The sequence below is a fragment of the Pantherophis guttatus genome, chromosome 2 (genome assembly GCF_059756535.1).
Source record: "Pantherophis guttatus breed Tessera chromosome 2, ASM5975653v1, whole genome shotgun sequence".
NCBI classification, from domain to species: domain Eukaryota; kingdom Metazoa; phylum Chordata; class Lepidosauria; order Squamata; family Colubridae; genus Pantherophis; species Pantherophis guttatus.
Window position 1 is genome coordinate 145327531 of NC_142064.1, and position 26118 is coordinate 145353648.

At 39.3% G+C, this 26118-nt stretch overlaps 1 protein-coding gene across 3 annotated transcripts in view; it reads left to right on the plus strand.

Moving 5' to 3' along the window:
• RHBDL3 (rhomboid like 3) overlaps window positions 1-26118 on the plus strand; it is a 142288-nt gene that overhangs the window by 109483 nt on the left and 6687 nt on the right. For all 3 annotated transcript variants that reach the window (XM_034412523.3, XM_034412525.3, XM_087886957.1), the window contains 3 exons: window positions 1938-2086; window positions 10421-10533; window positions 18648-18748. In XM_034412523.3, the coding sequence (XP_034268414.1) occupies window positions 1938-2086; window positions 10421-10533; window positions 18648-18748 (363 nt within the window). The remainder of the gene's footprint in view (window positions 1-1937; window positions 2087-10420; window positions 10534-18647; window positions 18749-26118) is intronic.

Sequence of the window (26118 nt, forward strand, 5' to 3'; positions counted from 1 at the left end):
GAATCGGTAGTAAAGGTAAGTAGAACCCACACCTGACATACACTTGTTGCAGCATCCCCATGGTCACGTGATTTACATCTGGATGCTTGACAACTGGTTCGTATTTATGACGGTTGCAGTGTCTCAGGGTCATGTGACCATCTTTTGCGACCTTTTGACAAGCCAAGTCAATGGGGAAGCTAATTTGCTTAACATCCATGTTACTAATTTAACAACTGCAGTGATTCACTTAACAAATGTGGCAAGAAAAGTCGTAAAATGGGACAAAATTCACTTAACAACTTTCTCACTTAGTAATATAAACTCTGACCTCAATTGTGGTCATAAGTCAAGGACTACATGTATATGCATATATACTTGTGTAGTTTTTACATTTGCATCGCACACCGATTTAGTTGGTAATATGTTTTGTTTTATAGCCAGATAACATAGGAAATACCGTATTTTTCGGAGTATAAGACGCACCTTTTTCCCCCCTAAAAGGGGGTGAAAATTTAGGTGCGTCTTATACACTGAATGTAGTCCTGCCCACTCAGTGGCCCCCACCCTTTGGCCTCTGCCTCGCAGCAGTTACCTCCTTGCAAACAAACAGCAAGAAAAAACAGCTCCTTTCAGTTTCAGCACAACCTAATTAGCACAAGTTGATTGGATGGCCTCCCAACTCTCAGCTGATTTGCTCTCAGCTGTTTTGGGCAGGGCTCTCTGCTTGCTGCAAAGAGGTAAATTGCTGGAGCAGATTTTTTTTTCCCTTGTGCTAATCAAGCTATGCTGAAAATGAAACTGAAAGTAAAGCAGGCTGTTTGCTGTAACAAGGCAAAATTGGGCAGAGGCAGAGGGAGATTTCTTTTTCTTCTTTTCCTTACCAAAAAAGGTAAGTGCATCTTATACTCCGGTGCATCTTATACTCTGAAAAATACGGTATGTGTTGATCCAGTGGAAATTAAATGTCATTGAATCCTCCTGGAATTGGTTTAGCTGAAGAAAATATGTTTCATGGCTTTCTTTGGCTTTTATGGCTGGCCTTTCTTCCAATGGCCTAAATTTGGCATCAGTATGAGAAGGGCTTAAATCCAGACAGATTGTATTTGTATGGAGTTACTTCAGAGAAGAAAAATTCTGGCCAGTTATGGATTCCGCCACTGTGGATAGTTATGTATCCCTATGTAATCCTCCTTTTACTTTGCCTGGATTCCTAAAAACCATTATGTAATCTGCTTGGCTTTGGCTCAGCAAGATGTGAGAAGCAGCCATTTCAACATAATCAAGCTTTATGGAAGTCACATATTGTAGTTTCTGGAAGGTTCTATTTCATATTCAACAACAAGGTAAATGAAAAAGTTTGGTTATGAGTGCGGTATTTAACATGGCGCCATTCATGTGTTCATTATTCAGGTACTTTGAATCAGCTTGCGCAGACAAAGCTTAAATATGTAGTTCTTGAGGATGAACTAACAGATAGGTTGTCCTCAACAGGAGGGATTAATATTAGAAATCTGATACCTCCTCCACATTTAAAGCAAAGAAGTAACCAAGAAAGTACAAACCAACTTCTAGTGAGAGGTACTTTTGTTGAACTGAGCTGTTTATATTCTTAAAATGCACAGATTTTCTTTTTCTTACTACTGTTCAGGCATTTGGATTCCAGAGTGCAAGGGTACCCAAGAATATTTGTGAGACAATCTGCAATTCCTTAAATTGCATGTGCCTTTTCTCAGGATCACAATGTAGCTCCACAATTCCACAACGTCACAGTGATGACAATGTAGTCACCCAATTCCAGGGAAAAGTGCAGCTCTTTAAGGACTTGCCCGAAGGTGTCTGTGAGCACCCCCTCACACTCTGAAACAACTTTCCTCCCTCCAATTAAAAGCTCTATTTTTTTTCCCCAGATATGCAAATGGTATTTGGTTAATTGTGGGCTTTCCCTGCTCTCCTAGGTTGCCTTCTTTCTTTACAACGGAGTGGTCCTGGATAGATTTGTGTTGCAAGTCACCCATCCCTTCTATCTGAAGAATTCATTATTATATCATCCTCAACTCCGTGCCCAGGCCTGGAGGTACCTCACCTACATCTTCATGCATGCAGGGTGAGTGCTGCGGTAATGTCGACGTCTCCATTGTTACATAGTATTAGGGCAGGGGTGTCAAACGCATGTCATCATGTGACATAGCGGGACTTTTTTCCCCTTCATTAAACCAGGTGTGGGCATGGCCAGGGCGTGATGCATCCGGCCCGTGGGCTGGGAGTTTGACAGTCCTGTATTAGGGGAAGAGCGTAAGGGAGACTTTGCAGTTGGCATACTTGGGCAGCCCTCAGGGTCCAGTATTTATTTATTGGTTCAATTTATATGCCGCCCTTCTCTGGAGACTCGGTATCACGGCATGGCCCAGTGTTCCTCACCTCTTTAAAGTTAGCTTCCCATTTGGGCAGCTATGTGCCGTTTTAATTTCCTGCAGTATCCCTACCATAATTCCTAGTCACCTATGGTTGCATACCATCCAAATTTCTGGGTTTTCACAACTGAACCATAAATTAACCAGGTAGGCTGGGTTCCTATAACATGGTAGGATAAAAAGGAAATTTTATTTTTATCTAATTTGCAGTTCAATGTTCAGGTAGTCCTTGACTTACAACCATTCATTTAGTGACTGTTCAAAGTTACAAGAGCACTGAAAAAAGTGACTTATGACCGTTTTTCAATTTACGACCATTGCAGTATCCCCATGATCACATGATCAAAATTCGGATGCTCGGTTCTGGCTCATATTTATGACAGTTGCAGCGTCCCCAGGGGTCATGTGATCATCTTTTACTATCTTCTGACAAGCAAAATAAATGAGGAAGCCCGATTCATTTAACAACTGTGTTACTTAACAACTGCAGTGATTCACCTAGCAACTGTGGCAAGAAAGGTCGTAAAACGTGGCAAAATTTACTTCACAACTTTCTCGCTTGGCAATAGAAATTCTGGGATTAGTTGACGGTCGTAAATTGAGAATTACCTGTATTCCTTTGCTCTTTCTGTTAGTCATCTGACATCATCTATTTAATTTGTGTCCCTCTGCCTTTTCTGAAATCTCCCTGTTCATGTGTGGCTTTTTTCTCTTTGTGTACAGCTCTAAGTTTCTTGGTAAGACCTTAAGAACAAATTCACTTCCGATTGCAAATTAGTACAATAGTTTGATAACTTCTACATTCTCGTGCATCTCTCTTCTTTGGTGTCATTGTATATACCAAACTTTCACACCATCTGTTCCATATTTGTGTAAACAAAGCTATTAGTCCTTTAAACACCTCTTCTCTACAGTTTTAAGCAGTTCAGTGGGGGTGTCATCTGTGTTTGGTGCCTTCCTGTTTCACAATGGTGTATTGTCTGTCTTATTCTAATGGGGTCCGTTCAGGGGTGAAATGCTCCCGTTCGGACTGGATCACCTGATCCGGTAGCGATGGCGGCGGGTGGTTCGGAGAACTGGTAGCAAAAATCCCTGCGCGCCCCCCCCCATGCCCAGCTGAGCCGCGCCATCATCACAGGCTGTTTTTTTTACTTTTAAAAGCATTTTTTCTACAATCTCTTTGGCCAAAAAAATGCTTTTAAAAGTTTTTTTTTAAAAAGTTGGCCACGCCCACCCAGTCTCATTTCCCTCCTCCCACCAAGCCATGCCCACAGAACCAGTAGTAACAAATTTTAGATTTCACCCCTGGTTCCGTTTCCGAATATAGTTATACTGTCGCCTCCAGATCTATTTATGGAAGGCTTCTCAGCTGGTGGGTCTCATTATCTATCACTCACATTCCATACAATTTTGTAGGCAACAATACAAAAATAGTTTGCTGTTGCCTTTTTCAATTTGATCTTGGCGCATCTTCTGCTAGGTACAGATAGTCTTCAACTCACAACAGTTCATTTATTGACCGTTTGATGTTACAACGGCACTGAAAAAAGTGAGTTATGACCATTTTTCATACTTAAAACCGTTGCAGCATCTCCATGGTCATGTGATCAAAATTCAAAATTTATGACGGTTGCAGTGTCCCAGGGTCATGTGACCATCTTTTGCGACCTTCTGACAAGCAAAGTCAATGGGGAAACCAGATTCACTTAACAACCATGGGACTAACTTAACAACTGCAGCGATTCACTTAACAACTGTGGCAAGAAAGGTCATAAAATGAGGCAAAATTCATTGAACAACTTTCAAATTTTGGGCTCAGTTGTGGTCATAAGTTGAGGGCCACCGTAGTTTGCCTTCATCCCCTAAAGACATACTTCCCAAACCTTGTTCTTCATTATCCAAAATCACTAATCAGAAAATCATTTTTACCCAATTTAGGTAAAAAACTTTAAATCAATTTAAATATCCTTGTGTTTGGGCAATCGATTTGCATGTCATTATCCAAAGAAAAACCACTTTTATTCAATTTTGTGTAATTTATCCAGTTTTGGGAAGCATGGCCTTAGAGGTTGGTTTTGAGCTGCCTCTCTCCCATTTCAACCTTATCATCAATGGTGATTCCCAGGCAGGAGCTCCGGAATTGACTGAGTTACGTCTGGCAAGAAAACAAGAACATTAACACTGGGTCAGTCTTGAAATCACTTAAGATCCCTGACTATAATGCAAAATACTGGCAAATTTTACTTTACCGTATCTTAAGTAATTAAGATCCAGTAATTCAGAATTAAGTAGGGAGCTTCTCCACTGGGACCACTAAATCTAATTGGAACATTTTGGTCCTTTTGCCAATAAATAAACTGTCCTATCAGATTTGCAGAAAACATTTCACTTGTACACACTTCCTAATGAGAGTTTTTTTGTTGTGGTTTAATCTGAGAGGATATTTCGCAGTCCTTCTTCTGATGGCAATACAGTACAGGTAGACCTCGACTTAGGACCACAATTGAGCCCAACATTTCTGTTGCTAAGTGAGACATTGGTTAAGTGAGTTTTGCCCCATTTTACCACCTTTCTTGCCAGAGTTGTTAAGTGAATCACTGCAGTTGTTAAGTTAGTCACAGAATTGTTAAGTGAATCTGGCTTCCCAATTGACTTTGCTGGGTGTCATGTGACCACAAAAACTGATCACATGGCTCCAGGACACTGCAATCGTCATAATATGCCAAGTGTCCAAATTTTGTTCACGTGATCATAGGGATGCTGCAATGGATTGTAAGTGTGAAAAATGGTCATAAGTCACTTTTTTCAGTGCTGTTATAACTTTGAATGGTCATTGAATGAACTGTTATAAGTCGAGGACTACCTGTATTTACACATCCTAAAAGTTTCCATGCATTTATTATAATTTTAGAATAGAATAGAATAGAATTTTTATTGGCCAAGTGTGATTGGACACACAAGGAATTTGTCTTGGTGCATATGCTCTCAGTGTACATAAAAGAAAAGATACGTTTGTCAAGAATCTTAATGATAGTCATAGGGTACAAATAAGCAATCAAATCATATTAGGAAACAGTCAATATAAATTGTAAGGATACAAGCAACAACGTTACAGTCATACAGTCATTAGTAGAAGGAGATGGGTGATAGGAACGATGAGAAGATTAATAGTAGTGCAAACTTAGTAAATAGTTTGACAGTGTTGAGGGAATTATTTGTTTAGCAGAGTGATAGCGTTCAGGAAAAAACTGTTCTTGTGTATAGTTGTTCTGGTGTGCGGTGCTCTATAGCATTGTTTTGAGGGTAGGAGTTGAAACAGTTTATGTCCAGGATGCGAGGGGTCTGTAAATATTTTCACAGCCCTCTTTTTGACTCGTGCAGTATACAGGTCCTCAATGGAAGGCAGGTTGGTAGCAACTGTATTTTTCTGCAGTTCTAATTATCCTCTGAAGTCTGTGTCTGTCTTGTTGGGTTGCCTAACCAAACCAGAAAGTTATAGAGGTGCAGATGACAGACTCAATAATTCCTCTGTAGAACTGTATCAGCAGCTCCTTGGGCAGTTTGAGCTTTCTGAGTTGGCGCAGAAAGAACATTCTTTGTTGTGCTTTTTTGATGACATTTTTGATGTTAGATGTCCATTTTAGATCTTGCGATATGGTAGAAACGTAGAAATGGGACGCGGTGGCTCAGTGGCTAAGATGCTGAGCTTGTCGATCAGAAAGGTTGGCAGTTTGGCGGTTCGAATCCCTAGCGCCGTGTAACCGAGTGAGCTCCTGCTACTTGTCCCAGCTTCTGCCAACCTAGCAGTTCGAAAGCACGTAAAAAATGCAAGTAGAAAAATAGGGTGGTGGCAAGGTAACAGCGTTCCCTGCATCTTTGGTGTTTAGCCATGCTGTCCACATGACCACGGAGACATCTTCGGACAGCGCTGGCTCTTCGGCTTTGAAACGGAGATGAGCACTGCCCCCTAGAGTCGGGAACGACTAGCACATATGTGCGAGGGGAACCTTTACCTTTACCTTTTTAGAAATTTTAAGGTCTTTACTGTTGATACTGTGTTGTTTGGTATTGTAAGAGGTGGGAGTATGAAGGGTTTCTCCTAAAGTCTACCACCATTTCTATGGTTTTGAGTGTGTTCAGTTCCAGATTGTTCCGGTCGCACCACGAGGATAGTTGTTCAACCTCCCATCTGTATGCGGGTTCATCATTGTCTCGAATGAAACCAACCACTGTTGTGTCATCTGCGAACGTCAGTAGTTTAACAGATGGATCGTTTGAGATGCAGTCATTGGTATATAGAGAGAAGAGAAGTGGAGAGAGCACACAGCCTTGAGGGCCCCCTGTGCTAATTGTACAGGTATCTGGTGTGATTCTGCTTAGCTTCACCTGCTGCTTCCTGTTTGTTAGGAAGCTTATGATCCACTTACAAGTGTGTTCAGGTACCTCTAGCTGGTTTAGCTTAGTTAGAAGAGTGTCTGGAATGATGGTATTGAATGCTGAACTAAAGTCTACAAAGAGGACCCTTGCGTAGGTCTTTATTTATATCTTTATTTTGAAAATACTAAAAAGATACTATATCTGGTTTCACCCTATCATTTTTTCTGATCCTCCAATTTCTAGCTGGGCACTACAGAAACTTAACCTCAACATATGTGAAGAAAATCAGGCATCCTAAATTCTCTGGGATTTCTTTGAATGAAAGGCATTGACTTACTTTAAACACAGCCAACTACCCTGGAACGTTGAAAGATTTCAAAGCATTTTAGTCATATTACAGAACACTTTTCTTACTCTCAAAAAGCTAACCTTTGCCTTGACAAGTATCTTGTTGCCACTAGGCTGCTGTGTGGCTTGAAAAATGTGCTGAATCTTTTAATTATCCTGGGATGGTGTTTTTTTTTTTTTTTTACACACCCTTGGCTGGTTTCCAGGGGAATCTCTCCGAAGATCAAGTATCCAAAGTCTGCCGTCTGTATATATTAGACTGAACCAGCATTGGGTGATTATATTTTTTGGCAGATTCTAAACCCTTTGGAAGTGCAAACCATCCCAGCCACACACATATTCTCCACTTGAGAAGCAATGGGTGTTAGGGATAGTTGTTCTTGGGAAAACTGTGTAATATTTAAAATGCTCAGCAATCACTTCCAGCCAAGTTGCCTGAATTAAGATTATTTCACCAGCTGGAGAACATAATAATTCTCAAAGAAAGTAATAATGGTTATTTGTGCCTTTAAATGCTGAGGCCCCCCTTCCACCAAAGGGCAAATAGATACAAAGGTGGTGAAATCTATTGTTGCCCTGCTTCCTGCTGTGACTTTAAAATGTTAATGCCGATCTCTTAATTTATTATGCTGATCTGCTTTGGGGGGGGGTCATGACAGCTAGAAGGTACCCTGGGAGAAGGGAGTCATGTTGGGGGAGCTGCTTGGGCTTCCTCAGAGCATCCCCAAACATGTGCTGTTCCTGTTCCAGTCCTGACAGAAAAGCCTTCTAAGACCCCACAGTTGTAAAATTTAGCTTTCCGCTTTAAGGCAGAATGGGCGTTAATGATGTGTGGGGGCCCCACTCATTTGTATTCCTGCCATAACTAATGAATTGCATTGATTCAAGGGCCCGTTTGCTTGGTCCCAAAGAAGGTGAAGCCTGGATAAATCAATTATATTGTCATCCAAAGAATGACACATTCAGAGCTTGTGAAAGCCAATTATGTTTTATGGGCCCTTACTGACGATGGGACTCTGATGCGCTTGGCTGCTGCAGGAGCAGGAGCAGTTTAGCTGAATGGAAGGCTCATTTTTAAAGGACCAGCCAAACACTGGGCAAGCAGAAACATCGGCAGAAATAAATCATTGCACTTCAAGAGATGTGATTTAAAAGACAGTTAAATTCATTGTTAGGGTAAAACCGCCAAGCTTCCCATGACGTTTCTTGTTATTTAAGCCTGCATTTAGCTGTGAGTCTTTCAGTATAAGGAAAAAGGTAGAGTTTAAAATCTTGTTTCAAACTTCCCTCCTCATTTTCACTCTAAACAACATATTTTGGTTAAATGTTATGATCGGTGATTATTGTATAAGGATGCACACACAGAGAGTTTGCAGTCCGCCCTGCTTCAGCTTAAACAATTATGATAATCAGCAGGATATTTTTTTTTTTAAACCCACTCTACAAGAAAATCTGGGCCTAACATCAAATGGTAAATCTTGAACAACTGAGCTGTTCAGTATTCTTGGATACATACCATCTGGCTCGGGAGATTGGCAATTTTTTAATTAGTTCATTTATCGCCTTTATTTGTGCTATTCAAACAGAATGGTTGATGGATTCAACTTTTTTGGGGGATGAAGTCTGGATGTAAAGAATTAAATCTTTTTGCAGTCTCCATCTCTTCTTTTAATGTTCTTGTTAAATAATGAAGTAGCAATTTCGTTTTTCACAAGTTGCTTAAAATCCTGTGTATTTTACTGACCACATTATACACTACGCAGTGTTCAAACCTTGTGGGGTTTTTACTTCTGGAGTTTAGAAAAAATTACAGATGTTTTACATGTGCAAAATCTCATAACAGAGCGTGTACATTTTCCTTGTGTTAACACTGATTGTTCAAGAAGCTTAAAAAACAAAAGCAAATCATTCTCCTTTCATTCTTTGACATATATATTTCTCCAATATAGACTTTTAAAATACACAGCTCTCCAATGTGAACTTTATTTAAAATGTAACTACTTATTTTTGCATACAACTTTTGGTAGAATACCTGAATTTTCACACAGGGAGTTAATTTTTTGGGTCAAGAAATGATACATGATGATTGAGTGGTTTTAGCATCCAATCCACCTCAGTACAGAAAAAAAATATCTTTTCTGAATGCTTTTATAACTTTCTTATTCTTTTTTTGGTCATATTAATAGCCATAACTTTTAATTTCTGTTCTTCAGGCCAGGAATTTTTCTGCATCATTCTTTAGAACAGGAATGAACATCTGACAATCACTATGTATTGTTCCACAGCCTCTGATTTGCAGCTTCTAAATTGCCCTGAAATGCAATTGAACTAGGTTCAAAATGTTTTTGCCAGTTTTTCAGGAAAGGAATTAAAAGGAAAAACAGTTCCCATTTCATCTTTTAAAAATTTCCAGTGCTTCCCGAAGAATTTATTTCCCATCTGAAGCCATTAAATCTTTTTATACTGCCCAACTTTCTCAAACAGGATTGTCCATACAGAGATAACGTCACTGCAGGGATGGGTTCTACTTACCTTTACTACTGGTTCACAGCGGGGGCTGTGCGCGCACACGAGCGAATCTTCTGCGCATGCGCAGAAGCATTTTGGTGATGTTGGGGTTGGTGCCTCCCGCCGGTTTTACTACCGGTTCTATAGAACTGGTGCGAACTGGGGGCAACCCACCACTGCATCACTGCCATTAGAGACACGTAGTGAAACACTAAAGGTTGCTAAATCATTCATTCATTCATTCGTTCATTCATTCATTCATTCATTCATTCTTTGTTAGCTTGTTTGTTATTTTCACATCTTTGATGTAAAAGATTTTTTCCCTTTGTGAGATAGCAGAGCAGGGGGCTAGTACCTTGCATTGCCAGAAATTATCCAGTTCATTCGAGTTCAGATTTGTACCAGTCCATGGTCTTAATTACTATGTCTGATTGATTAATAGTAAATGAATTATGATAAACATATAATAATTATGGTTAATTGAGTTGGTGGTTAAACACGTAGTCCTAGTCAGTAGTGTTCAAAGACAGACTTCTTAAACTGTAATTTTTACATTATTTTTAAATTAAGAAGCATGTCTGTTTAAATGCTCTTTGGAAAACGAAGAAGCCAGGCAGTCTAGTGCTTTTAATTGTCTTTTAAACTAAATAATATTTTATTAAGGGGGCTATATAAAGGCTTTTATAATGTTTTTACAAAATATCACTCTGGGAATAATAATAATAACAACAACAACAACAACAACAACAACAACAATGTAAAGTGAATAAAAATAAACAGTGCTGTTTCCTCAGGATAGAACACCTTGGACTCAACGTAGTCCTTCAGCTTCTGGTTGGAGTTCCCCTTGAAATGGTTCATGGTGCAACAAGGATTGGATTTGTCTATATTGCTGGTGTGATCGCAGGTAAGCTCTTTCTTGATATAGGTTAGCCATCATTATTTTGGGACCAGGGGTGGGTTCTAAAATTTTTTACTACCGGTTCTGTGGGCATGGCTTATTTTGTGGGCGTGGCTTGATGGTCATGTGACATTTCTTTAGGATTTAGCAGAGGTGCTGGTCTACCAGGCTTTTAACTGCTTGCAGAGCTGTACCGGTCTACTCATGTATTTTTGCAGGCACCGGTCTACTCATGTATTTTTGCAGGCACTAGTCTACCCATTTATTTTTGCAGGCACCGGTCTACCACCAAACTGCCTTTTACCACTGATCAGCTGTAGGGCGGCCCTTTGAAGCCCCCGGCAAGAGTTTAAACAGTTTTTTTCCTTATAGCCCATCAGCTGGGACTCAGGAGGCAGCAATAGATTGGGGGTGGGGCTAAATAAAAGGTAAGAATAACGCCGGGGTGGGGGGGCAGAACCGGTTCAGTGACGTCATATCGTCACCGCTACCGGCTCGGTGGAACCGGGCCGAACTGGGAGGAACCCACCACTGTTTGGGACCCACAAGAAAGTTTAAAAGCTGCCCACTGTTTATCATTGCATCTTTTAGAAAAGCATTTGTCCTCCATCCTAGTCAACATCAGCATTTCTGAAGCAAGGTTGTAGTTCTGGAATTCTTTAACATTGTGAGACTTCATTGACATTGTCAATGAAGCTGAGAGTGTCACATCCCTTTTTGTGGCCATTGTTCAATGAACTCCACAATCATTTAGTGAACCAATTGTCCGCTATGGGATATATTTTACTAAAAACAAGAAGAAAATGCTGTTTTCTGGCAAGACATCATAAATCAAATGAGCATGCACAGGATGCTGCAAACAGCCATAAATGCAGATCAGTTGCTGGGCACCCAAAATGTGATCCATGGGGTCGGGGGGGTGGAGCAGCCTTTGGAACGTCTAATCCGAGTCCTTCGGGAGAGGGGGCAGTATAAAAATTTAATAAAATAAATAAATAAATAAATAAATAAATAAATAAATAAATAAATAAATAAATAAATAAATAAATAAAATAATCCAGGTTGTAACTTTTTGGGGTCCATCGTAAGTGAGGATTGTTTTTTGGTTTTTGGTTAGTTTTTTGGTTAGAACGGAAAGGCAACTAACTTGCTGATAACCCAAGAATTTCTTAGAATAGATGACAGCATTTTCATACACTGATTTTTACATTTGTTTTGCACTTGTTCTGTTAGTCTAGCTTTTCTCTTTTTTTTTTTTTTTTAATTAAGACGTTCTTTAAGTTAAAAGATGCTGGGTAGGTGAAAAATCAAAAGTGTAATTAAAACAATAAAACCAAGCAAGGTGTGTTTGTTTGTTATGTGGCTGGAACAGTGATCTTTTGCTGTTATTCCTCTTTCAGCGTTCCCTGTCAGACTTTCTTTTGTATCGTTCCAATTTTAGTATATGTGCTGCCGAAGCGAGCACTGCTGTCAGACTTTCTTTTCTTCGCGCTAATGAACAAATGATGTTTTAATAAAAGTATGGTTTAACTGAACAGGAATAAGATGTTTTCTGCCATGAGAAAATAAACAAAGTATAATTGTTATAATGGGATGGCAAAAGTAGAGATGGGAGCTCATTAAACATCGGAGGATTTATAACTTGAAAACCTGGATATCTGATGGTTGTGATGGAAATGGCAGGATTTATGCCAAGAGAGAGAGAGGGAGGGCAGGAGAAAAAAATGGATTTGGAAAACTCACTTTGCATAGTGGAAGGATCTTCCTTTATGGAACATTCCATTATGGAGTTCTCTTTTCAGCTCGAACTAATTTAATAGCTAAATGAGAACAAATGCTGAGATGAGGCCGCAATGTAAGCATATTTACAGACTTCACATATGACCATTTCTTCTTCACCTTTCCTTTTTCTTATTTCTTACCTATCAGAAATATGTCAGCAGGATTCCCCCGCCCCTCCCCAAACAGATTTGCTGTGGAAATGAAAGTGACAGGAAGAGCAATGGAAAGAGCCAGAAACCTTTTTAAAAACAGAGGCCGGTGTCATCTGAGCCACTCCTAAAATTCTGTTAATAAAATAATTGCAAAATAAAAACCCTTATTCCTCTACTTTTGATTTTCTGACCTTTTCTTGTTTGTGATATTAATGAGAACCAGTATAATATAATGAGAGTCATCCCTACTCACTCTCTCTCTTGGGGCACGTTTCCTTCTGTGGAGATAAATTAGGGGACCTTATAAATACTGCCTTGAGCTTCCAAAGGAAAAATGGAATACAAATGCAAATGCTAAAGCTAATAATAATAATAGCTGGTAAATGATGCAGTGGTTTCTTTTGTATTTAATTTTAGGGGAAATGTTATGTACATTCAAAGCCAGTTTGGTATAGTAGTCAAGGTGCTGGCCTAGAAACCAGGATACTGGGAGTTCTAGTCCTGCCTTAGCCCTGAAAATCGGATGGGTGACGTTGAGCCAGTCATTCACTCTCAGCCCAAAACACCTCACAGGGTTGTTGTTATGGGGGAAAGAGGAGGAGCAAGGAGTATTATGTATGTTCACCACCTTAAGTTATTTATAAAAATAATAATGGCAGAATGCAAATAAATAAATCCTAGTGTTTTAAAGGGGCTTTCAGCAAGCAGGATTGAAGCCCACTTTTACTACCTCTTCTTTTTTCCTATTTGGGTTTGCTGTCTCTGTCATTTTTTGCTTCTTCTTTTTTTTTGCATTGTATTGTTTTCTTGTTTTTAATGTTTTTAACAATTTGTACACTGCCCAACATCACCAGGATGGCAGAATGTATATTTAATAAATTATTAGACACCATAATATAACATTCTTCTTATTATTCTTATTCTTATTACTTTTTCCTAAGAGCCTGTCGGTAATAAGCCCTGCTCTTTGCTGTTGTTTTTATTAATCCCCTTCTAGTTTAATTTCACATTTCAGATTTGGACTGTATGTTATTTCAGTTCTGTAGCTGTTTGTTTGCTTTTTACTGTGGCCCTGTAATTGCTGAGAGGTATAAGATGGTGGCAGGACGAAACCTGAAAAGAATGAATGAATGAATGAATGAATGAATGAATGAATGAATGAGCGAGCAAGTAAGGCTTTCACATCTGAGATAACCTGCTTGAAAAGGGGCTGGAGTTCAGAGGGGGAAGCCGTTGAAGAAGCCAAAAGATGATTTTTAGGCAGAACAGTAGTCGTTGTGGGAGATAAAAAGACTTTTAAATTGACATAGCTTGCGCCGGGCAGCCATTGGCTCTGGTGGGTTAGTTTTAGTGATCTATGTGGAATTGAGTCAATTTAGGGAAATCATGGAGGTGAGAGGGGGTCACAGAGGCTGTAGAAGTTCAGGTGAGGGATTTATCAGGATGAATGGCTGATCCTGAGAAGATAGGAAGGATGGACAGTGCTGGAGAAGGATGATGGGGAAGAGGATTGGGTAGCTAAGGAAGACCACTGACATTACTGGCGCCAGTGGCTGATGTTGGGTGATTCATGATTGTAGAGTTGCTGAACAATAGGCCGGGATCAGCTGGGGTTTGCCAAGACTATGGAGAAGAAAGCTTCCTGGATCTCTGGCTCCTGCTGGGTTCATAGGTAAAAATCATAGCTGGGTGGGGGGGGCTCTTACCAGGTTCATTTGAGACATCATTTGTGGCCTTACCTAGCACAGGAAGTCCTGGCCATGGTGACTCAGGCCACTACTACTAACCTTGGTCACTTCAAGGAGCTTTACATGGAGCTGCCTTTGAAGAAAACTCACACATGCGATTGGCAGAAAAGGTAGCAGAACCCCTGTGGTGGTTGGTGACAGCCACAACAGCCATGCAGCACCAGCATGGAAACAGCTACAGTATACAGTAGAACCTCTGGTCATGACCATAATTCGTTCCATAACTTTGGTCACAATCCGATTTGGTCGTAACCCGAACCTAACCAAAATTAATGCAGCAGCCACATGAGATCGATGTTGTATGGTGCTTTAAAAAAATGGCGCGGAAGCAGTGGTGGGTTGCTACTGGTTCGCCCCGGATCAGGTGAACTAGTAGCAGCAGCAGCGGGAGGCTCCGCCCACCCACTCCGCCCACCCACCCGCATGCACAGAAGCATCGTGCGAGCACACGCCCACCCACAAGCGAACTGGTAGCGGATTTTGAAACCCGCCCCTGTGTGGAAGGGAAAATCAGCCATGGCCATGTTTGATCACCACCCGAGTATGTGTTCATGACCAGATTCAAAAATTTTGTGAATTTTTTGGTCGGAACCTGATTTGATCATGGTCAGAAGCGTTTGTGACCAGAGGTACTACTGTATTGATTTCCGGTAGGTTTTTGACTATAACTTGAACAGCTGGTTTTAACTCCCATGTGATTTTTAAATTTTTAGATTTTTAGTTCTCCAGAGGCTAATTCTCTTTAACTAGACAATTTCCAGCTTAAACATAACAGAGCTACTACAGGTAGTCCTCGACTTACAATAAATCGTTTAGTGACTGTTCAAAGTTACAATGGCACTGAAAAAAATGACTTATGACCACTTTTCACACTTACGAACATTGCAGCAGCTATGGGGTCACATGATCAAAATTCAGATGCCTGACAACTGACTTGTATTTATGACGGTTGTAGTGTCCCAGGATCATGTGATCCCCTTTTGCGACCTTCTCACAAGCAAAGTCAATGGCCACATTCACTTAACAACTGAATTACTAGCTTAAGAAGTGCAGTGATTCCCTTAATAACTAGAGCAAGAAAAGTTGTAAAATGGGGCAAAACTCACTTAACAATGATGGTCGTAAGTTGAGGACTACCTCTACTATTGTCTCCAGAGTTTGTTCTTTGGACCAGAAACATAGAAGGTTGGACATGGAGAGTCAGAAGAAATAAATGTTCCTGTACCTTCCACTATCCTTTTTTTTTTATTATTTTGCATGAAGCTTTTTTTCTGGGTATGAATTTGTTGTTATGCCAGCTTTGACTTGGTGTGTGCCATCTCTCCATTATTTTATTTCCAAACAGTTATTAAGACAGGAAGCTCTGTAAACCATCTTCCATCAAGGGACCATGTTATTGCATGTTATGTCACAATCAGTGTACTTCTCATTTGATTTCTAAAGCTGTTAACAAGCACATGGCTATCCTGGCAATAACTACAGCAAAGACAGTTTTGTTGCAATTAACTTCAGTGAGCAATAATTCTCCCCTGAAGTGATTTTTGCAGTGTAATTTACCAGTTGGTTGCCCATAAACTGTTGGCTGGTTGCAACCTGGAAATTTTTATTCACTTAATCAGAACAACCAAGCGGAAAAAGAAAACTGGAGTCTCATGGTTTGTTATCGTGGCATTTTCTTTGGCTTCTTAGCTGGGCACCAATATTTTCTCTCACAACACTAAACGTGATTGAAATGTCTTTTGTGCAAGGAAGTTTAAAAAACCCCACTAAACAACATACCAACAGTCACATTAGCTCATGATTTCTTTTAATGTTGCTTTATCGAATAGGCTACGATGGCCTGAGCCATTCATAATGCTAAGCCATACATTATGTTTTATGAACCCCAATAGCTGCTAGGACGTCGCAAAAGGGATGGGCTGTTTGCAGGGCCCAAATTACTGCTCCGTGCCTAATAAGGTCGTCTCTTATTGCAGTTGCTAAACTGTTTCCCACCATTTTGACGCAAGACACATAAATACGCTAATGAACATTTAAGGAAAGATCAGGGCCTAAAACTTACCCTCTCTCAAATGAGCTTTTATCACATTATGTGTTATCACAGTTCTACCCAGCCCACTGTGATCCTCATTCTCCTGAAATATTTTAAGTTTAGCTATGAAATGTTGATGATTGGTGAGGGCCAAACACTGCCTCATGACCTGTTTGTGGTCTCTTACTGCTTATTGGGGCCCCTGAACAGCTGCTGGGAGAGAGAAATAGTCCAGAAATATTTCACAAGAGGAGTCCTCCACTCCTCTGCTCGTAATAAAATACCTTATGCTACCAGACTTGAAATTCTGGGTTTAGAAAATTTAGAACTACGCCGCCTTCGGTATGACCTAAGCATAGCTCATAAAATCATCTGCTACGATGTCCTACCTGTCAATGACTACTTCAGCTTCAACCACAACAATACACGAGCACACAATAGATACAAACTTAAAGTGAACCGCTCCAGACTTGATTGCAGAAAATACAACTTCAGTAACAGAGTTATTAATGTTTGGAATGCAGTACCAGACTCTGTGGTCTCATCCCAAACCCCCCCAAACTCTAACCTAAAACTGTCTACTGTTGACCTCACCCATTCCTAAGAGGTTTGTAAGGGGCATGCATAAGAGCACCAGCGCGCCTGTCCTAATGTTCTCTTTAATTGTATTCATTTTATGTATTCAATTCATGCTTATACTTATATATATTATCTAATATGTACTCAATAAAATAAATAAATAAAATAGAATATATTGGACCAAGCAGGGCATTGTTTTGATTCATTAGGTTTCAGGAATCAAAGCAACAACACAGGTAGCCCTCAACTTACAACAGTTCATTTAGTGACTGTTCGAAGTTATAACGGGACTGAAAAAAGTGACTTATGACCGTTTTTCACACTTGGGACCTTTGCAGCATCCCCATGGTCACACAATCAAAATTCAGATGCTTGGGCAACTGACTCATATTTATGACAGTTGCACTGTCCCGGGGTTATGCGATCATTATTTGTGACCTTCTGACAAGCAAAGTCAATGGGAAAACTATCTTCACTGAACCATCGTGTTACTAATTTTAACAACTGCAATGATTCACTTAACAACTGTGGCAAGAAAGGTCATTAAATGGGGCAAAATTCATTTAACAACCATCTCGCTTAGCAGCAGAAATGTTGGGCTCAATTGTGGTCGTAAGGCGAGGACTACCTCTACTGTATAGACCAGAAGGGCAATCAAGGTATAAGAATTAAGCCGTGGCCAAGTCAAATGCCTGTTGAAAAAGAAATGTTTTTGCTTGCTAATAGAATGCACTCTTCCAAAACAGGATGGTAATCTAAATTCTTGAAGCAGTATAAAAGAAACTGTAATTATATTTAATACATCTGGCAAGCAGACTTGCTTTTAAACTCATTAACAACTCCCCTCAGGATGTAGGGCTGAAACACACTAATTTTGAACCCATTAAATGCTTTATATATTTTTAATGTTTTACTTTAAAAAAAAAAAGTTTTACAGATGCTTAGGACATCCCAGAAAATCTTGTAATGGAGTCTAGTAGCTGAAAAGGAAGCCAACCTAATCTTATGGTAAAAAATATGTATGATCTCCCTACTTTGGAGAGGAGGACCAACGTTGATCTTTCTCTGCAAAGAATGAGAAACAGGACAACTTATTGGATAGTAAAATGATATTAGCCCTTTCGTCACAGCAGATGGCAGTAGCTACCCAATCTTGGCTGATCTCAAAAAAGTTAAAGAGGGATGGATCTGGTTGGATATAAGACCAAGAAGAAATCCTAAGGTTTTTGACCAGACTGGGTAATTGGGAAAAAAAAATATTGGTAGAAGATAATTGCAAACTGTTTCTGTTTTGCTGTTAAATCAAACAACATGTCCATATACAGTAGATTGGGGGTTGAACTCTCAGAGTCTTTTTCTAGAAAGTATAGGTAGTCCTCGACTTACAACAGTTCATTTAGTGACCATTCAGTTATACTGGCACTGAAAAAAATGACATGACTGTATTTCATACTTACCACCATTGCAGCATCCCCATGGTCACGTGATCAAAATTCAGATGCTTACTGTCTCATATTTTTGACAGTTACAATGTTCCAGGGTCATGTGATCTGCTTTTGCGACCTTCTGATAAACAAAGTCAATGGGAATGTCAGATTCACTGAACAACCATGCTGTTAATTTAACAATTGCAGTGATTTGCTTAATAACTGTCTTAAAATGGGAGTAAAACTCACTTAACAACTGAACTGTCTTGTTTAGCAGCAGAAATTTTGGGCTCAATTGTGGTCGTAAGTCGAAGACTATCTGTATTCCTAGAAAAGGCAGGGGGTGTTTTATTTGGCAGTCATTTGTACTTACCTTTATTTATTTATTTATTTCTCCAAGGTTCCCTGGCCGTGTCCATTGCTGATATGACTGCACCTGTTGTGGGTTCATCTGGAGGGGTGTATGCTCTTATTTCTGCTCATTTAGCCAATATAGTGATGGTAAGCCCTGGATTAAGTAGAACAGAGATTGCCTTTGAGACCAGAATGTGCTGTTTATTGGATATGGATTCATTTATGTGACAGCTGAACTGTTGTTTTCAATCCAGCCTGAACAAATAATATCAACATTTGGTTGTTGTTATTATTGTTTTCTCTTTTTTTATGTTGATTATCAGCAAGTAAACAAGTATCTCACATATTTCCATTTACAGTAGCAAACAGAACTGATTTTATGTTATTATATGAGTACAGGAGACTTAGTTCTCATATGGTCAATAAAAAAATAAGACAGTAATAACTCTGACCATTATCAAAGCAAGGGACAGATGGAAACCATTGGCTATCTGCATAGCACACAGCCCATTGCCACTAAACCAAGAGAAGTCAACCAATTTGGGTCTATTGGCATGTGTGAGTTAAGCCAGTATCTGAAAAGCTAGGAATTATGGATTTTTTGTTTAACACCTTCGGAGGAGGCCAGGTTGGGAAAAGCTAGTCTATGGTACAATACAGCCAAAGGAAGACTACTATTAGATTTCAGGTGCCAAAATTCCGCTGTGTACTTTGTATTTCATAGCAAAAAAAAAAAATCTCATTGTATCCAGCCCTGCCAATTAAAAATATAAATAATTCTAGCTTAATGTTAGTGAGAGAGATTCTTGGATGATGAAAACGATGCATTTGGCACTCTAAGCACATTCATCACAATATTTGTTACACTCTGCTTTGCTTTTCCTCTTGAGAGGCTGACTCCATCAAACCTTTTTACTTTCCCTGGAAGTCCTTGGATAACTGCAAATAATAAAAATGTCCGCGCCTTTAGAATGAAATATTCCTGGAAATAAATAAAGGGAGAAGAAACATAAAGCAGTTCACCCTATGGGAAATAATAGATAAACAAACCAAATAAAAACACAAGATTTACCAGTAGCTTCCACAGTTTTCCAAGTGCATTATTATCTCTGTGGAGAAATGAACCAAAGATGCCTTTTCCCCAAAAAAACCTGGATTGATTTGTAGCATCTTTACTGATGCTTATCTAAAATGTTTGTACTTCATCACCCAGGATTCCTACCTACCATAAAAAGGCACAAGGTTGAGTAAGAGTCATAGATCATAGACAAAGGGCAATTACATACAAGTCAGAAAATCTTACAAATGATTCAGATCACATAGTGAAATATTACCTTGAAGGCCTGTTTGTACCTCTCTGGTTGCCTTTGTGAATTGTCAGGGCACAACTTGGGAACTGATTTCCAGGCCACAAGCATATTGCATCAGTAACCACAGTTACTTACCTTGACTTACGACCACAATTGAGTCCACATTTTCTGTTGCTAAGCAAGACATTTGTTAAGTGAATTACTGCAGTTGTTAAGTCAGTGACACAGTTAAGTGAATCTGGCTCCCATTGCCTTGGCTTGTCAGAAAGTCACAACAGGTGATTTAAAAACAGATTAAAATTACAGAAGATTAAAAGTAATCTAAAAAACCATGAGTTTGGAGCAGAGCAGTGGTGGTGCCTTCATTGTTGTTACACCAACCATCTCCAGCCTAGATCTTCTCCTAGACCCCACCAGCCAAAATTCCTTGGTTGATGGGATCTGCTAGGCCTGTACTGCCAGCATGAGTGGGGCTGGCCAATAGGATCAGGAGAAGGCAGATCCTCGGATATCCTGGACCCATGCCATAGAGGGCTTTAAATATCATAAGCAACACCCTGAATTGGACCCAGAAGCAGATTGGCAATCAGGGCAGCTTGCATAACGGTGGTGTTACATGTGCCAACCCAACTTAGGGGCCTCTAAAAGTGTCTGCACTGCCGCATTTTGGACAATTCAGAATACTCTTCAAGGATAGCCCCCTGTAAAGTGTATTGTAATAATCCAAACAAGAGATGACCAGGGCATTAGTGACTGAGTGCAGGGGCCTCTGGATCCAGAAAATGATGCAGTTGGCACACAATATGAAATTATGCAAAGGCTGTCTTAGCCACGCCGGCCACCTGCTTTTTTTGAGTAGGAGTTGCAAGTCTAGGAGAACCTCAAAGTTATGCACCAAGTCTATCTGAGGTAGTACCATCCCATCCAAAACTAAAGATGATAAACCTCCAGATCCCGAGCCTCCATGTATCCACAGCGACTTCATCTTACCAGGGTTCAGCTGAAGCCTGTTGTTCCCCATCCAAGCCCGCACAACTTCCAGGCACCACAAAAGGGCAGCCACAACATCACTTGGATCACCAGGGATGGAGATGTAAAGCTGAGTACCATCAGCATATTGATGATATCTCATCCCATGGGGTCAGTCACCCAGCCGTTTCTTATAGATGTTAAAAACAATGGAGAAAGTACCAAGCACTACACTACCCCAAAAGGAATGGCCATGGGCTGGATCTCTCACCCTCTAACAACACTGAATAGAACTGGCCACGGAGAAAGGAACTGAACCAGCACAACACTGTGCTGCATAGTCCCACATCCCATTTACCAATTTTTGAATGATCAACTGAACAGATGTTGCAGAAACCCAAACTGGTAGCTCCTGAAGAGGAGGAATCACAATTAGATACACTATTGTGCATTGGAATTACAGTATATTGATTTTAAAAATCTGCTGAATATGAATCAGTTCCATCACATTTGGGAGGGCTTGAATCAAAACCAATTGGCTGTAGCAGAAGCCATATCTGAAGTGAAGCCAAACGTTTAATGTAATTTTGTGGCAGATAGCTATTGTGGTACCAACTCAGCTGTCAAACCAGCCTGCAGTCAGGAATTCTAGTCTAGTTTAAATATTGTATTATGCATATTCCAAACCTCTTGACCATTTTTCTGTAGTTCATGTGCTTGCTTTTTATAGAAATAGACTGGTAAATCTGCAGAAAGCAATTAATAAAAAATTAGCTCCTTAATCAAAAATTCTTCCTATTTGTTTGTTTTATTATCTCTTTTCCCAAAGGGTGACAATAAGGGACAGATGCTTGTATATTAAATGAATGGCTAAATATATCCATCATCCCTTTCTTTTATAGATTTTCATGAATGCATGCACACATATCCTTATTAAAATGTTAAGAAAAGTGTAAGGATTTCAGTAAAGTTATAGAGGGGTTTGCTTTTGGATAATAACAAGGAAACTGTAAATGCCATCTAATCCATATGAATCTATGCCACATATATAGTGTCATATCATTCATAATGATATATTATGTCAATAGCTTTCCTACAATCTATTAAGGAAATTTTCTATTTTTTTAAAAAAAATGATATAAGATTTCTTCTTGAAAGTGTTTTTAAGATACTTAGAGTTCAATCTCTTTATAGTCTGCTTCAGAATCTTTCCATTTTCCAAGCATCAGTTTCCAAAATATTTTATATTATATATTTTACTGGAGCTACCTTTTCTACTATTTTTAAGATGTGGACAATGTTTCCCCTCTTCCAGTCATCTGACACTTCACAAATCCTCCAACATTTTTCACTGGTAATATGTAATGGTTCAGCTGTGCTTGGACAAATGTGTTCTAGCAATCCAAAATGAGTTCATTTTTCCATTAAACAATGGGGCCATCTCCATTAATGTATTCTTTTAGTATTGTGATACCTGGCTCACTTCCATAGCACGTTCTCTGGCTTACTCTCCTGGAACTCTTTTTCCCATAATGCTTTTTCCCAATTATATAAATCTCCAAACTAGAACGTTATCATTTGTTCTGGTGTGTGTGGTTTTGAGGTTGGTAAAAGCTTTTTCCCAATCTTTTGCTTCAATCTCAAAGCAGAGGGAGAAGGAGTTGGAGACAGGCAATACATGGCCCCATGTCTTACTACTTCCAAATTATTTTTCACCGCGTACCTATAGAAGCAGGCTGCTGAAAAGAATCACAGCCTTGATTCTTAAACCTGTATTTATGTGCAGCTGTCAGACTTTTTTTTAATGATAGTCGTGTGAAAGAGAGGAAATTAAAATTATCAGTTTATTTCACTTTGCCTGGAAGAGGATCTCATTAGTCTCTTACGGGGATTTAAACTTCTCTTGTAATTGCAGTAAAGTGGTTGTGGTTTGTGCTCTTCATCCCAATGGGAGAGAGCTGAGCTCTAAGACCTTCTTAGTTAGGCTATGTCCCCAGTAATATCTAACTACAGCACAATCAACAACAGCAGTTTTTCCCCTTATCCCCAGAACATTGTTTCATTTGGCTCCCAGCATAGTTCTAAAAGAACATTGTTAGTTGTACAGATATTAAAGTAATATTTTCCCCCTTATTCCAATGCTGCTCTAAAAAAAGCCTCAAGGTGTATGAAACCTGTAGCCTTTGTCGTCCATTGTTTTGGAAGGAAGTCAAGTTACCGGAACAAAGTTGTTTTATAAGAATTCCTTCTCACTAACCAGAAACTTACAGTAGTCTGAGAGGGATTCTTGGTGTCCTGTCCATCTCACTAAACAGTTGTCTCTTCTCCTGAGTTTGCTTGGTAGTGGATTTCTTGCCCCACAGGACTTCATTTCCCATACAGATTTAAGTACAACTAGGGTTTCATATACAAGTGATGTCCATAGACCTCATGAACATTATGTGGATGTGACTAGACCCACACATGCAACATGGCACAGACCACACTTGGATTTCTATTGGGATGAAGTAGTGATACTTCCTATAAGTCAGGGAAAAATAGCCTCTTTCCCTGGAGTCAGACTGGCAGTTTTCTAAAAACTAGATTGAATAAGGGAAGCAATACTCTTGATTGGAGGATTAGGCTGTCAAGTTATTTTTATGGTTTCATGTTATTTATTGTTCTGTCCTATTTTTATGATACTGTTAACTGTCAGGACTGGGAGTCTAATAATGACACTTCCTATGGCAGTTTTCATATTTGATGCCTACTTATGTATGTAGATACTTTTACAAGCTGTTTTTTTTTTTTCAAAATAAAAAATACAGTGTGGTGACCTTTCCAGATCCATTAATACGATTGGCAAGCCATAGACTTGTTTTTGGATCAGGCTACCTTAGCATTGTCTAGTATTGTGACGAGATGGGCAGCAAACAAATTAAACAATTAATAATAATCAAGACCAAACAAGTAAAAATCTTGATTTTAATTAACAAAAAAAAAAAACCGTTTCAAGACTCAGCTCAGTCTTTAAATGTATTGAGTTTACTTGCATTGTGGCGATTTCTGTAGATCGCTGATGTGCCTTCAACATTTTAATATGGCTCAGCTCATGTGAAATTTGAGGCATAAGATACAACTATTAGAATTGCACATTACTAGGTTCATTCAATGCTTACCGTGTTTCCCCGAAAATAAGACCTGTCTTATATTTTTTTGAACCCTGAAATAAGCACTTGGCCTTATTGCCATGCACTCAAAAGCCCGATTGGGTTTATTATCAGGGAATTTCTTATTTTGGGGGAAACAGGGTAGTTACAAACCACAGCTACAAGCCATAATGGCTGAGTTTATATAGAAGTCTATATAGAATAACAGAGTGAGAAGGGACCTTGGAAGTCTTCAAGTCCAACCCCCTGCTTAGGCAGGAAACCCTATACCATTTCAGAAAAATGGTTGTCCAATCTCTTTTAAAAAAACTTCCAGTGTGGTAGCATTCACAATGCTGGAGGCAAGTTGTCCCACTGATTAATTGTTCTAACTGTCAGAAAATTTCTCCTTAGTTCTAGGTTGCTTCTCTCCTTGATTAGTTTCCTCCTATTGCTTCTTGTTCTGCCCTCAGGTGCTTTGAAAAATAGATTGACCCCCTCTTCTTTGTGGCAACCTCTGAGATATTGGAACACTGCTGTCATGTCACCCCTAGTCCTTCTTTTCACTAGATTAGACATACCTGATTCCAGCAACCGTTTTTTATATGTTTTAGCCTTTAGTCCTCTAATCAGTGGTGGGATTCAAAATTTTTTACTACCAGTTCTGTGGGCGTGGCTTGGTGGGCGTGGCAGGGAAGGATACTGTAAAATCTCCATTCCTACCCCACTCCAGGAGAAGGATACTGCAAAATCCCCATTTCCTCCCATCAGCTGGGACTCGGGAGGCAGAGAATAGATGGGGCCAGGGCCAGTCAGAAATGGTATTTACCGGTTCTCTGAACCATTCAAAATTTCCACTACCGGTTCTCCAGAACTGATCAAAACCTGCTGAATACCACCTCTGCCCCTAATCATCTTTGTTGCTTTCTCTGCACTCTTTATAGAGTTTCAACGTCTTTTTTACATCGTGGCGACCAAAACTGAATGCAGTATTCCAACTGTGACCTTACCAAGGCATTATAAAGTGGTATTAACACTTCACGTGATCTTGATTATATCCCTCTGTTCATACAGTATGTTGATTACATCTACATAGTGTGCTAAATCATAATGTGATTTAGTTTGAATTGGATTGATTAGTTTGTTTTAGGAATACAATCACTGCAGTTTATAGGTTATGGCTTATAATTTAGGGTGAGTCCAGGGAATTTAACAAATAGTGGCCCGTTCATCAAATGATGGCTCAGTGTAATATCTCAGTCACTTAGTTTAAGTCAAAGCAATTTATTGGCCTGCTGATGTTTCTTGTAGAGCCATCTGTACATAAGCAGATGGAGAGACAAATATAGACAGGCTTTCAAGGCTTGCACTCCTTATAGCTTACCCAATTGAACCTAATACTTCTTACTTCTAAATAGATGTACACAGAATTGAATTGTTCATTGTATTTGGTAATGTAGAAAAGCATTTGCATGGTTGATCTGAGCAGCAGCTGGTTTAGAACAAATGTGACACTATCAAAGCCACTTATTGCAGTGATTAACTCAGGTATTACTAAATTCACAATCAAAAAGGGCCTAACACGTTGTTGTCTAAAGAAATAAAAAGAAAAAAAAAATCACCAGGATAATATTTTTAGGGGAAAATTCAGAGTTTATACGGTATGGGATTTGTGGTATAGGTGGTTGGGAAATAAATGCAAAAGTTAATTACTAAGGGGGACAACACTTAATTATTAACTTATGTACTATTAGATTATGACTTATAATACATTAATTTCATAAATATTTTACGATTCTGAATGTAAATTATCTATTTAACCTATTAGCTACCATATTTATAAGCATATAGTATGACTACACGTTGCCAAACCAAAAAGGTTGAATTGTAATATATTTGTTTATTCAATAAAATTTATAAAATATATATATATATATTTTTAGGAGAAAAAACGAGAATCCGCTTACAGCAGGGGAAACATGCCTGTATGACAGATGCTTTGCCCTAAAAGTCAATAGAAGTCTTTGTAGAATCCATCATTTTTGTCAAAATAACTAAAGCAGTATTGTGCCAACATGATGCAAGTTGTTGTGTACATCTCCACCTGTCA